The 14368-nt window shown below is 53.0% G+C and overlaps 1 protein-coding gene across 1 annotated transcript in view; it reads right to left on the bottom strand.

Annotated features, from left to right (window-relative positions):
- Nucleotides 1–1396: 1396 nt before the first annotated feature.
- Plc21C (Phospholipase C at 21C) overlaps nucleotides 1397–14368 on the bottom strand; it is a 53550-nt gene continuing 40578 nt past the window's right edge. The window contains exons 14-24 of the mRNA XM_029110780.1: nucleotides 10993–11209; nucleotides 8987–9141; nucleotides 6423–6603; nucleotides 5613–5782; nucleotides 4766–4945; nucleotides 4517–4639; nucleotides 4133–4401; nucleotides 3900–4047; nucleotides 3177–3253; nucleotides 2015–2168; nucleotides 1397–1630 (exon numbers count right to left, since the gene is read on the bottom strand). Coding sequence (XP_028966613.1) covers nucleotides 1397–1630; nucleotides 2015–2168; nucleotides 3177–3253; nucleotides 3900–4047; nucleotides 4133–4401; nucleotides 4517–4639; nucleotides 4766–4945; nucleotides 5613–5782; nucleotides 6423–6603; nucleotides 8987–9141; nucleotides 10993–11209 — 1908 coding nt within the window. The remainder of the gene's footprint in view (nucleotides 1631–2014; nucleotides 2169–3176; nucleotides 3254–3899; nucleotides 4048–4132; nucleotides 4402–4516; nucleotides 4640–4765; nucleotides 4946–5612; nucleotides 5783–6422; nucleotides 6604–8986; nucleotides 9142–10992; nucleotides 11210–14368) is intronic.

Genomic DNA, 14368 nt, shown 5'->3' with positions numbered 1-14368 from the left:
CCAGAGCGGCCACAAAACCTGAGAGCGAAGCAGCGTCTGGGGAAAAGAGACTTTTGGGCGATTCGCGAGGAAACGGGATGGCTCTGAGGAAACGAATCCGAACGTTTTTCTTCCATTAGCAGAGCGGAGACCGTCCCGCAGACTTCTGGGAATCGTTAGCTGGTTGGAGAGCTGGCTGGCTCATTTCAGAACCTTGTGAGGAGCTCTTTGCCCTTTTTCCTCTCTCTGCATATACGGAGAGACATCACAGACCTGGCAAGACGGCGGCAGCGGGAGGGGGGGGGGAGAGGGGCTTTGGTTGAATGAGAGCAAGGAGGAGAATTGGCCAACAAAATCATGTCAAAGAGGACGGTAGGGAGAAAAACAAACAGTGCAGCAGGGAATACGATCAAGACAGCGGCTCTCCTCACCGAACTCGTCGCGAAAGAGGAGCGCAAACGCAAATCAAGTTGAGCACAGTAAGTTTCGAAACGTCCAGTCACGCAATAGAGAACGCTCGCGGCATGAGAGATTCGCAATTTACAGGATTTCGACGCCGCTCTTGATTTTCCTCAACTGATGGGAAGGGTGCGGGGAAGGGAATGATACAGGTCCGCACGAATGAAAATACCAGAGGAATAAACGGTTTGCGCTTCAGTTGGACTCAAATGAGTCCATTGGCTCAGACATCACCAGCATCATCCCTGCTGTACCGCGCTTTCGGTTCTTCGTCCGTATGGAATGCTGCTCTTTGTTTCCCTAACTATTCAACAACGTCGTATTCCTTCTCCTGGCGAACGATTCCCTAATCTTCAATGCTGTCAACAACATACTATACTGGAACGTTTCCTTATGACAGTCCCGTCCGTCGTCGTCGAACTTGTCACTCCCGAAGCGTCCCAGTCGCCCTTGGCTCAGCTCTTGCTAAGCTGCACTAGAGTCCAGTCTAGCAGACATTTGTGGTCGACTACTTTCGGAAGAGCAGCAAAGATGCAAGATGAACAATCCTCGGAAGCCTTTCTCAGTCGCGGCTCCATGACTCCCCAGCAGCGGGAGGGCCCTCCGATCCACCGTCGGGGTCGGTGATTACTGATGAACCCTGTGTGCAGGTGTTGTCTCATCAGCCGTAATGACGGACCATTTGCGTAGATGTACGTACGTAGAAAAAAAACGAGATGAAGAACGACGAGAACACACCGCGAACTTGTGTGTGCGAAGTGATTGTGCGAGGGTTTTGCAGTCCATCTGGACGGCTACAGGTGTGTCGGTTCTGGAACCGATGGCGGCGTAGCCGACGTTGTGTTTGTTGTCGACGGTGTTTTTCTCTTTGATGTTGTCGCTGCCGCCGCTACCACCGGCATTGTACGCTGCTGTTCGGGAAGGGTTTGATGACGCTCGTAGAGCGGTGAGATCCTCTTCAGAGATGGGTGCTCTGTTTCCTGTCCGACTGACTGTGCCGATGTAGAGAGGCCGAGATTTCCAGGAGCAGGGCGGGGTTTTTAGCCAACTTCGAGTCGATGGCTGCGCATTTGTCATTGTACTGTTTCTGATGTTGGATCGCGGCATCGGATTTCTCCTCTTCGAAGCGACGCCGGACATCCTCGTGCTGCTTCTCGAGCTCTTTCCGCTTCTTCTCCAAAACGCAACCCATCTGCAGGTGGAATCATCAATTTCAGTGAGGGAAAAACTGCTGCCGAGACCGCTCTCGCATTACCTACCGCCACAGCGCCTTACGCCCGCCCTCTCGCTTCACATACTGTGATGATCTTACACGGAACGGGGAACGCTCGTTCCAGGTCTAACATTTTTCTAGCGAGAACTTCCCATGCGCCAGAGCCGGCACTTTCTTCTCGAGGAAAGCAGTTTCCCTCAGCTCGACCCAGCTCACGACCGTCCGAGTTCGAAACCGAGAGCGAATCCTTCACAGGAATTCCAACAAAAATAAGAGCCAAAGCGTCGACATTGCCGGGGTCCATTACGCGAACCGAATGTGCAGAAGCGGAACTCGTTTCATAAACTCATGCGGGTACGATACCTTTTGGCGTTCAGCGACTGCTTCTCCGATCATTTTATTCTGAAGTTCACGTTTTATTCGGTCGAGTTCATTCTTGTCCTTGTGTTTCTTGATGAGCAGTTTCATCTCTTCCTTGCTTGAGGATTCGAGCCGTTTCATGAGATTTGCAGCTTCCCTGAAATGAAGAATTCCGACGTGGGAATTCCCGTGCGATGAATTTTGAATTTTATCGAAGGAGTATTGGGAGCCCACATCGCAATGCGAGAGAGCACGTGTCACCGGAACGCTGTATTCGACCGAACCGACGCTGGCTGTGTTCCTAGCTTGATTGAAATCAAGTCCGAACGGCAACAGCTTGCGGTCGGACGTAGGGCGTTACCGATGTCTCTTGCATGTCGGAACGCCGGAATTATACGGAGTCGCCCTAGGCGGAGTTTGCATCTGGTCGTTTTGTTTGGACGCTCGCCACGGCGCTCGGGCGGCTCAAAGGAGCAAACTTCGCCCGAGGGAGAATTCCTCTTGTTATAACACGCGCACAACTCATCATTGCTCCCTGATTACGATTGCTTTAAATAGGAAATCGGCATCCGATCGAGCGAGAGGCGGGCGGGCGGGCGAGCCAGCCGAACACGGTTTGGATGTTACCCCCTCGCCATCGCAAAACGGTTGCTCCGAGCTTCGGATCCCGAAACGGGATTGACCGCAGCTTGCCGCACAGTTTCAGCCGTGTCGACGTGGAGGGCTCCGCTAGATACTCTTGCCGACAAAGCGGTAATCAGAGGATGTTCATCCATGACCATGACGAAGGGACGCACTCCACACCGGAGGACGAATCTTAATTCCTTTGAACCTAAAGCTGGGAAGCGTCGAGCCAATGGCCATTTGTTGATCGAACTTTGACTTGGATATACGCAGGTTTTCGTTAATCGAGCGATTTCCACGAGCAAGTTCTTTCGCAGTTCGGTCGCTCCTCCGCGACAGCTAATATTTACGGGATCAACGCCCTCGGCACAAAATATCTATTCAGGGAGTATTCAAAAGATCCGCACATAGCTCGTCGCAGCTGGGATCCCACGCCTCCGAGATGAGCCGGCATCGTATTGCGTCTCGTGAAGCAAACTGTCACAAACTACTCAGGATATATTGACGGAGAGCCCTGCCTGGTGAATTTCGAAGCACTCACTTGTCGTGGAGCTCTTGGAGCTGCTGCAGCTGTTGAGCCTGCGACGCTAGCATCGCTTTCTCCATAGCGCCAAACACCTGTTGGAAAAGAAAATGGTTCTGTTTGAGAGCGGAAATCATCATTAGGAAGATTGCTCCAACCGTACGTGAGAATGTGTTCCATCTAAGAATCCTCCCGGCTCTCATTCGTTGAAACCGCCGACGGAACTTGCGTCCAAGGGACTGGCCCGGCCGCGAATGCCGCAGCGTAAGTGCATACGACGAAGTGAGTTCCGTCAACGAGAAGCTTGAAGAACGTCTTTTACGGTTCGCCGCTCAAAGCTGTCTCTCTGCTTATCCTGCTCCATCTCGTAGCGTTTCATTTGCATAAGATCATTAGCTGTTCTGATGGTCCGGCTCCCTCGAATTCGAAAGTTGCGTTCGAGAGCCGCAGATTCGCGGAGCTACCAGTGAATTAAAGGAATCGCTTCTCTTATGGTTTTCAACCAGAACTCAGGTCGGATTTAAACGCCTCGCTCCCTCAGGATTTGGGATTATCCAAAGGATCCGACATTCTGCCGTATCGCCGCCACAAGTGAGGTTGCCGTTGGCAATTCGAGCCCGCCGGGGACCCGCTACCAGGAACGTGATGGGGTGCAGGTGGATCGAGTTGAATTTCACTGCTCGTCCAAACATGGGAGGCACAAGAGATCGTGAAAGGGCTCCATTCTCTAGCGAAACTCACCGCTTCAGAATGCTTCTGTTGAATCTGCAATTCGGTCTTGTATTGTTCACGTAGAATGGCTGCCACGTTCTCGGCGTGGGTCTTTTGCAGTCGTTCCATTTTGGCTTTCTGCTCTTCCGAAGGACCACTGTCGGGTCTTTGATTGAAACTGTAAAATTCCGAGCGACTTGAATCGAGATATTTAAAAGCGCGCCGACAATCATCTTCCGTCGAGTCGGCGCTTTGATACTCACACATCGCCACAAGACATCTTCTTGCCCAGTCGGGCCGTCGTCTTGGCTACGATCTTCATGCGACCAGCGACAGACGCAACCGACCCGGCCACCGAGCTGGTGTTGTGGGGGATGAGCTTGTCGTCTCGAGGAAGCTCGGAATCCCTTTCGCGATCTTTCAGCTTCTTCTCATATTTCTTCCGCACAGATTGCAGATCCTTGTCGAGTTTCGCGAGAACTTTCACCACGGTTTTAGTTTCGCGAATCTTGTCTAAACCTTGCGCGGTGACCTGGAGAGGAAGGCAAGATTGAAGAGGGAGGTCGCCGCATTGGCCCTTCCCGTGAGAATTCCACAGCTCGACCAAAATGATGGGGGTCTCGGAGCTCTGTTAGTCAGAATCTCACCTGGCTGGTTTCCAGTAATAGGGATGGAGCTGGGGTGCCTCCTGAATCCTGACTGGAGGATGTCGCCATGTCGCTCAGGAGGCTCGCAGGCTGGCCGCTCATTGTGTCTTGTCGCAACAAAATCTTAATAGGGAGCCGGGGGAATCATTCGAGTTAGTTCCCTCCAGCCGGTCTGTTTGCTATTCTCCCGCATTCGAGAGCAGCGCTTGTTACAGAGCGGATATTTCACCGCCGGTCGTGTTCACTCACCTGGGGAGATGTCTGTCTTGTTGGAGATTGGCAAGTGCCATTCGCTTCATTAACTAAACTGGCTACTGCCGAAGGAAGCTCGCGCACGGATCCTGCGGGATTAGTTCCTACGTTTTGACCACTGGAATGCTGATCTACGCTCGTTGCAGAACAGAGTCCGCTCTGACTCCCGCTCACCTCCTGGAAAATCGCGAAATTGACGGAGCTTAGCTGGGAAGGAGAAGAAGAAACGACTCCGTTCGCCGACCGTTCTCCGAACCCCGGAAGATGAGAGAAGAGTTCTTGCCAAGAGAGAGACGACTTTTTGCCGAACAGGTCTCCGAATGGTGTCGAGCCTAAGTCAATAATTCACGTGGGAAGCTGACGGAAGAAGAATCAGGAGTTTCTGTCGCATCGAAGCATGTGATCAAAATAGGTACTGGCGTGAACCACGAAGTTGGAGCATCGACCGGGTCTTCAAGCTCTATTTCAGACTTTTTCCGCAAGTTGCTCGCGGTATGATTGAGGCCTCCGGAATCCAAGGGCTCTCTGTGATATTGAGCAGAAACGAAGCCTCACATGGGTCGTGCAGCGGGTGCTTGATTCACTATCGATCCTGAAGCTCGCTATTCAGGGGTACCCTTGGAAGCGGAGCGCGGGACGAGTGAAAGGGATTTGCCCAATGATTGATGACCGGGGGATCATCCTCATCCGCGAATCTCATCAAGAATTCGAGTGAAAACAGGAAACAGGCACACTCCGAGCACCATGGTACGAGTCGCGATCCGTTCTCAATCAACGGATCAGATCCTCGCGAATGCACTCTGGGATGTGAGCTGAGCGACTGGGGACTGCGGCGAATACTCACCACATTCGATTCGTGGCTTTTGGAGGAGGTAGCCTGCACGTCGATTTCGTCTTCCTCGTCGTCGCCCGTCAAAGCCAGCAGCTGTGTAGCATGCTTCTCAATGCGCGACTGGTAGCGAATGGGGTTAGCCAGGGCATCGGCGAGTTCCGAAAGACCGTCGGGAACGTAATCTGAAAAGGCAAGGCACCGTCGTCGTCAACGACAATTCCATGCGAGGCGGAGTTCTCCACGTGGCTTCGAGCCTCGTTTCCAGCTGCGTGTTGTTGGAGTCTTTCTCGCTGCCGCAGCCGACGTTTTTGTGTCTTAGACGCTCTGACAAGCGCAGTACATATACTTGTTGTTGGTGTTGTTGTTGATGTTGTTGTTATTGTTGCCGTTGTCGCGGCGCTTATTGTCACGCTCGCCATCGTGTGCGCATCAGACGGAGGCAAGCAAGCGCTTTCCAACAGAATCACACACTCTCCCACAGTCTGAAAGCACCCTGGAACTGACAGCCAGCCAGCTAGCCAACCATCCACCCACACGCACAGGGCCGGCGGCGCGGCAGCGGGCCCCTCCAACTCGCATATCAGACCCCACATACCACGAGCGACCACAGCGGAAGAACAGCTGCTCCAATTTCTGGCGGCAGGAGATCCTCACGGAAACTAAGCACATACATGGCTCATGTCTTGGATATACTGTGTAGCTTTCGGGAATCTCTCTCATGAGACTAATTTTTCCCCGGATACCAGGAAGCTGAGTCGACGCGAATTTTCCACGAGATTTCTGTTCCTCGGCGACAGCGAGAGCGGAATCGAAGCTGCTTACCTCCTACGGTGATGCGGACGAATAGAGCAGGCATCGTCAACGGCTGTCCCGCCTCGTTCCGCAGGGAGATGAACCGGTAGCCCGGGCGTAACCCAACGACGGGCAGTATCCTATGGCCGAGAAAGCGGCCGTTTTCCTCGCAAACCTGCACCCGAATAACGGCGAGATCGGGTAGCACAACCTGCGGATGACAGAAAGAGAACGTACAGTATCCGCCGTCATCGCCGTCGACAACGGCATCAAAGTAATCATTGCAGCGTTGTGACATCATCTTCAGCAACGACAGCAGCGTGACATCAATCTTGCCCACGTCACTCGACTGAGGCTTCGGAGAGTGGATACGCACGTATGTATCATCAAGCATGATGCTGTGTAACCGGAAAGAGAATGTCAGCCCAAGAACTTATTTCCCCTAGGCACGCCAGCGACAAAGCGTACTATGACGCGCGATCCGCAAGCCCGCGATACTTCGCTCGATCGCACCGTACTGCCTTGAGCTTTGGAACGGCATGGCGGACTTTCCTGTTTATATTGTTGTCGATGTCATTTATAAACTCTCCGGCGACCGCTTCTCGCGGGAGGACGTCCCCAACGACAACGAGTGGTTTTGGTGCCGGTGTCGCCATTGTCAGTTGGGTCAAGACCGACCAGGGGAACGCCCTCACTCTGACAGCGGAGGGAAGGATCCAGCGAACGAGTACATGGCTCTGGGCCACCGAACTGGCTCGCGATCCCATACGCAAACCTCGCATGAGAGCCCCGGACCAGCTTCCGGGAATAACTTGAATTCCCTGAGTGGTAAGTAATTTCCCGCACTAAGTACATCATCCACGATCTTTCCAGCAGTCGTCCCTCATATCCATTCTGCTAGGAACGGCCCGAAAATCCCATCCAACAACCTTCCGTAGAGTTCTGCCGCTGCGTCCGCTGGCCTATCGGAGTGTAGCTGACGCAGCTGCACCTGCTCGATCGAACCCTTGGGACGGAGCCACAGAAGACGCGGTCGAACCGATGCCAGAGTCGTATTGGGATAGCGAGCTACTCGACAGTATTGGTTTTAATAGGATCCCGGTGCGCGCTGAACAGTCGGAACAGATCAGCGACATGTCCCTATGATCCAGAGTCGTCGAAAGTAGATTGCGACTGATCGTGAACTCAGCCAAATCGATCGCCAGCGGTTTCCGAGCGCCCACTCACGCAGTCGACCACAACCGGCCATCGTTCGAAGCGACTATTGTCTGGGGATAGCGAAAACGTGCCGGGGGCGGCACGCTCGAACGCCCGATCCGTGACGAGACCGGAGGACCGAGCTACCTACCTGCATCCTTATTATCAGCACCCGATGATAGGCTAGCGCGCGAGTCTGAAGCCCAGCCTCCGTGGGACTTTTCCAGCGACTGCGGAATTCGGAATCGACTGAATTGGTCTTTTTTCGTTTTGTACGCAAGCGTTCTCAGGCTTCGCTGCTGCCTTGGGGAGACTCTCGGTGCCTGGGTTTCCACTTTCGAGAAGCTATCGGGCCGTGATGGAACAAAACCGCCTCCTCGACCAAGTCGGTCGTGACTTCGTATGCAATAGTACGCTCCAAGAAGCAGGGCATCGAGCAGAAGAGAAAGACTCAATCTATCATAAGGCACAGATTCATCAGCAGGGCTACTACATCCGTTCGCGACATTTTGCCTTTCAATTCCTCTGTTCGCCTTGTCCGGACTATTTCTTGCAGCCGAGCTGATTGAGCAGGACGAGCACGAGATAGATATGATGTGATGTGATATCTCCTTTTCAGATATGTAATACATGCTATCGGCGCGGCGTCGCGTCGCTTGTCTGTTGGAACACATACTAGAGCGTTCCTCTTCTCTGTGAATTGGACTTATCGCTCACGCCCTCTCATCCGAAGATTCGGTTCGCAGCTAGCTGGTCGTTGGGAAAGAAGATCTGGAGCTGCTCTCAATCTCCCTCTTTCAGAGAACGAAACTTGTTGAGATCAGCGACGTAATCTGCTCTCGTGGCTAGCCTCGCAAACGCCGGAAAAACTCGACGACTAGTCAAGCAAGGGCATCGAAGGCGATGGGAAAGGGTACGGCGAGGGTCTGAGCTTTGAACAGGGGAATCGAGAGCGGTCCGAACAAGACCTGGGCAAAAGGAAGGCGACCTACATAAAAAACCAATTAAATCTATAGCGTTCCACCGACCAGTGGCTGGGACTCAAGGTTGGCCTCCTTGAGGCAGGCAAAGTTGACCGATGGGTATTGAAGTGGAGCTCCCGCTTTCAGGCGAATTAGGAGAAATGCTAAGATTTCACAACTTCCCCGATTCACATTTTCAGAGCATGAATTTGCGCGTTTCTTGCCCCGACAGATAGCTTCAGCCATATGCGATCGTCGTGAATAGCGCGAATCCGTCCAGTTTCCGACTCTGGTCAAAGCCCTATGCTGAGCCCGATGTAGGATCTGTGACGTTTTCGTCTGGTGGGCTCGATTCGCCTCACCCGCACTGACCGACGGAGCTCACGCGGATCCGGCAATGAACTTATACTCGACTCGGATAAGAGGTCGACTTACCTTTTTGAAGACGAAGGCGTCCTCGTTGAAAATCGGATTTAGTCCGTTTGGTGTTACAGTTCGTGTACGAAATCGCCTCCGTACAGTGTCGGCTGGCAGTCCATACATGTCGACTTCGACATACGTTCCGGCTTTCCTCTCCGTCAGAAGGTGTCCTGTGGATCAGAGCCGAAAGATCAGATGGGATCACTCGAGGCAACTGGCCCCGAACCTTGCGAGGCTCAGTCAGTGCTGCCGATGAGTCCCGAGCTCGAGCCAAGACCAAAGCAAAAAACAAATTCAAAAATTAAAACCGAACCGCAAATAAATGTCGATAAATTATTAAACCTCGAGTAAATGTACGTGAAATCGGCAGCTTCCTAGAAAGGTTCTAGTCGAGCAATCGATCTGCATGTACGGCACGGAGATATACCCGGTCATATATAGCGTACTGTAATGAGAGAAATACAAGGACATGGCCGGAGGCAGTCATTCGGGATTCCGAGACGAAAATCATTCCCGTCAACTCGCTCCGAGCACGAGCAGAGTTTTCCCCAAGACGGAAAGTCGGCGCTTTCCGAAGTAAGCAGCAATGACTTCTCGCTCCCTCAAACGTGGAACGGTTTGAAGACTGTGCTGCTGTGCACGCCTCGACGAGAACACGCAGCGGCCGACGACTACTACACGAGGAACCATCGGACGGAGCGGAATGAAATCAAATAATAGGAACCTGGGAAGGCGTCAAGGAAACGAAGAAATAATTAGAATTCTTCTGGAGGGGCCCGCTCCGAGCGAGCGAACGGAGAGCGGAAAACTCTCACAATTCCCAACCGAAACGATCAAGGAAGAGGCCGAGCCAGCGTTTTCCCATCGGCTGTCTTCCCCCCAGCCTTCTCTTTCCTCCGGGCGGAAGATTTCTCGGTCCGCGGCATCCTCTTCTTCCGTGCTATTGGCGGAAGTTGCCAACGCGGCGACGTCTTATTTATCGTTTGCAGAGGTTGCACGGTAAGGAATTTTTTGGAGGCAGCTCCTATCGGATATCAAAATGTGGACACAAGCGCCCCGGAGGGACGAAGGCGACATCGTAGCTGAGATTTGAATAGATTCGGAAGAAATTCTCAACAGTCGCGCAACAATCGAGTTCCCGAAGTTCCTCAATGGAGCTCATTCATCCGTTCATCCCAGTGCTTCTAATTAACCGGTGCAGTTGGAGAACGCCCGCGCGTTCTCGACTCCGGCTCGGCGAAAACACTGACTCGCCTCCAATCACCCACACGCCGCTCTGAGGAGACCGTCGTCGTCGCTGCTGTCTAATAAGGAAAGTCAATAAGCCGCTCGGAATTGCGTGCATCAACAGCGGCGGCGGCGGCGGCGCCGACCGACAGCAGCACCAGTTCCACGAAGGCAATGACTGCGACGACCTCTACGGCGGCAGTAGGTTCTCTAAGTGAAAACGCTCTCGATGACAAGGTCATGCGAGTGCCAAGTCAGCAATAGAATCAAGGCCGTTGGAAGCGGTCACGTGACCACGGTACAAGTAGACAGCTGTCAAATCGTTGGCGAATCTCGACCAACTGCGACTTGACTCGGGTGATGAGCTTTCCGAGATGGATGATCCTCATTTTTCGACCGTGAATCCAGCCCGTGAGATGAGAACTTGTCTCGGCATGAGATTGCAGAAGTTCACGCGGAGAAGAAATTTATCTATGTACATGCACTTCACCCCACACCGTTTGAGGATGCCCCGTGTCACCAGGCCAGAACGCTCATCGACGATGTTCTCAGGAGCCCGATTCGCGATGTATTCCCATACCGCCTGCTCTTACGAACTTCGCTAAAAGCAAAGCGGACCACTAGCCGGGAGGAGTTCTTCAAGCAAGGGAGAGGAACAACCCCGCCCTCGCCCCGAGTTCCTCGTGGTGGTTATTTGTCACCGATCAAGATTCGGCGCCGACGTGGGCGAAGGCGTGCCGTCGGCGGCCACTTTTTTACGAACGAGCACGAGTGTGATTATATGAATGACTCACCGGATATGACCCTAATGGAAACGGTGCCTGCAATGATGCCATCAACGGTGGACTCTGCGAAGGGATCGAATCGGCGGTCGTGTCGTCGCATAAAATCTGGTTTCTGCAGGTATCCACATCTCGCATTCATTTCGAAAATGCCCAAGTTGAGCTGCATTCCAAGATCCATTGTCTGAAAGTTCAGGGCGACCAACTGGCACCCCGCATTCCAGAAAACCTGAAATCGAAATTTCACCGTTATCGATGGCGAATAGGAAATGCGGAAAAATCAAAGGAGGCGAATCTTCTCGAGAACTTGACCGAGTGCTCGATTCTTGGGCTCGATCCGGGAGAAGAACATAAACTGCGACGACTCCACGAGACTCTGGAGAACGTACTGAAGCGACTCCACGGTCATCCATTGTGACGGCGACGGTAGTCGTCCGCACGTTTGATTCCACTCCATGCGCTCCACAACGGCCTTTCAGGCTATTAAACCTATTCTCGTTGCCTTCGTTCTTTTGCACGCATGTACACTTCCTGAGTACTTGTGCATGTTCTGTGTGTATCGACTCGCGAGAGCTGTGGAGCGGCACTCATTCATTTGCTGCATGGAGGTGGGAGGGACCGCCATGAGAGCGGACCGTATCGAAAAGGCGATGCCTCATAAGCCGTCTGCGGAAACATCACCTCAACATTGACAACGTCATCATCGTTCGGTCGTCATCGACTTGTTCGCGGCTTTCGCTCTTGAAGCCGCCCAACCAGGACCGCTGTCTGCTTCTGAATTCGGTCGGAAACGATCCGGAAAACTTGCCCCAACGACAAATTTTGCGGCCGAGTCATTCAGCGATTTTCGTAGTCGCGTCGTGTCCGTCTGCTATTCCGGCGCTCGGCGCGGGTCGACCGGCATGAAATTGATCGCATGAATATGAGATCGACTCCCCCTCTTTTTCGGAAAGATGAAAGGGAATTCCCACAGTGGAAAAAAACTCCATCTCGAGGTCCGAGTCCATTCCGAAGGAGGGGTCTGTCCGGGTCTGGGAGTTACTTTCGGTGAGCGTGCAGTTGTTGAAAACCACATCGATCTTTTTTCTATTGCACTTCTTCTTCTTTCCGGGATCGTTGTCCTGGCTGCTCCCGTGGGCCGTTGTTTCTTTCCGCTCAGACAAACGTGTTATTCTTACGGTATCATCAATCGATGTCTCGCTCGACGGCACGACGCCAGACGAAGTGAAGATTGTGATGTTCGAGCATTCACTCCATACATGTCGGTCGCGTCTCGAAAGACGCCTCGACGCAGACGATGGATGACCTTAAGCGGGCCGAAGGTGCAACTCTTTTCAGCCTTCACCCGCCGACGGATCAATGCCTGGGACTTCCTCTCTGAGGCGAGTATGGGAGAGCTTAATACGTCGACTCTTATGCGGAAAAAAAAACTTTCCGCCTCGGCGACGCTTTTCGACTAGCAATCCTGACGGCGAGTTGCTGAGCGCGTCAGACATTCGAGGCGAGGGGGACGGTGATCTGATGAAAGGAAACAGAGCTTTCGGGAGGAGTCCGGGGCAGGATTCGGCCGCTTTCCTTTATTTTCTCCGCTCGAGAAACCATCGAGAGATTATGGATATCCACTCGGGGAAGAAACGCGCGAGAGAGCGGAGGAGGAATGAGGATCAGCGGCGACTCCGTACGGTCTAGAGCAATCTCTGGAAGGGCATCTCGTCTCGCAGGCAGATTTTCTCGCGTGTCGAGCGAAAATTCCTAATTGAGCGTCTGAGCGTTCTTTGAGACGTTGCAGGTAACGCGCATGATTCGCTCGAAAAATTCGGGGAAATGACCCTCAGGTCTGTATGGAATCGACCGATCAATCCAATAGGGTCAGATAGGGAAAGGCGAAAGAGTCGGAATGGGACAACACTGACGAGAGAACCGAGGCTCTCCTCGGCAAGAGAAAAGCAAATGGGATCCCCGCAAATCGTTCATTAACGATGGGCCGAGGCATCGCATCGAGCCGGGATCGACATCGATTACGATTGAGTCAATGTTCATGCTCCGAGCAGGACAGTTCATTTGGGAAAAGTCTCAGAAGTAAATCCATGAGTCTCCACGCCCTTCTCGGTCACGACACGCGACTACAAGTCTCGGGATGCTCGTCACATCGCTCTCACTCAATAAAGTCTGCAGCGCGGAGTTCGCCGGGGAGAGTTGCGGGCGTCGCGCTGGCTCAAAGCTTTTCGGAGCTAGGTAATTATACCGTGGAATGTGACCCATTTGACAGCGAATCATTATTTATCGATTCGCTAATTCGTTCACTCCCTCAGCTCGCTGTGCGAGCTCCAGATCCGGGCGCTTCCGACCAAGGACAACATGTTTTGAGCGTATTCGACACTTTCGACACGAAACCAATTATCCGCCCCGAGCTGTTCGATATCGATCTCGCTTTGCTCGGTGGCGAGTTTTCGCGGCGAGCTTCGGAAAGAGAAGCTTCCGCTCGGCTCTTCCCAACTTTCTATTGAAAACCTCTGGCCAACTCGGAATCAGCCATAAATTTCGCGCCAAAGCCCCGCCGGCTATGTGGAAAGCTCGGAGCCGGGTCGCTGCTGAACAGAGGCAGAAAAATTGCTGTCATGCCTCACGAAGAAAACGCTTCGAGGCATAAGGTTCGAGGTGACACCAGCTTGCTCGTGGCAATCTCTCTTTCGGCGAAGCCCCCTTGCACTGACTCGAGCGGCTAGCTTGAACGACCAGTCCACTGAGCTCCTGGAGGTCCGTCCATTCGCCCGGTGGACGCTGACCTTGTTCGAATAATGTTGAAGGAGCGCCAGGATTTGCCGGATGTTCTGCGCGGAGTGAGCGCTGGTTCTTGCACCGTCTGACGAGAAGCATGATCTGTATGACAACCGCGAAGTCGTCTCGATTGTTTCGCAGGCTTGAATCCACCCGCAGAAGATCAAACCGGCTCCGCAGTCAGCTGTTCTCGCTGCAAAACCGAAGAGCCGGAACTCTCGCGCCCCGGCAGTCCGCATTGCCGGTTCCAAATCTTTGATGGGACGCTCGGAGGGTCCACCCGGGACAAGTTGATGTCCTAGCTCGATTGGATAGCTGCAGCGCGAGATTCTGAATATCGGACTGACAGCAAGGAAAATCGGGGGGATACCATACATATTTCGGTTGCCGGGGGTAGTTTCCAATCTGTCTCTTGCTCATAGCAAGAACAAGGGGGAAATTAGACAATGTATCATTACCGTTTGAGAGCAAGGCGGAATTCTGCTCCGACGAGTCTTTCCATGAACGACACGATTCTGATATCGGTGTAATCGAAATCTGCCGATTGATGTGATCTTCATCGGAGACACTGAATCCCGATCATCTGCCCCTCGTCAATGATCTCGAGGTC

This window comes from Galendromus occidentalis, unplaced genomic scaffold, assembly GCF_000255335.2.
Source record: "Galendromus occidentalis unplaced genomic scaffold, Mocc_1.1 scf7180000077089, whole genome shotgun sequence".
NCBI lineage: Eukaryota > Metazoa > Arthropoda > Arachnida > Mesostigmata > Phytoseiidae > Galendromus > Galendromus occidentalis.
This window is presented reverse-complemented; position numbering and strand designations above follow the sequence as displayed.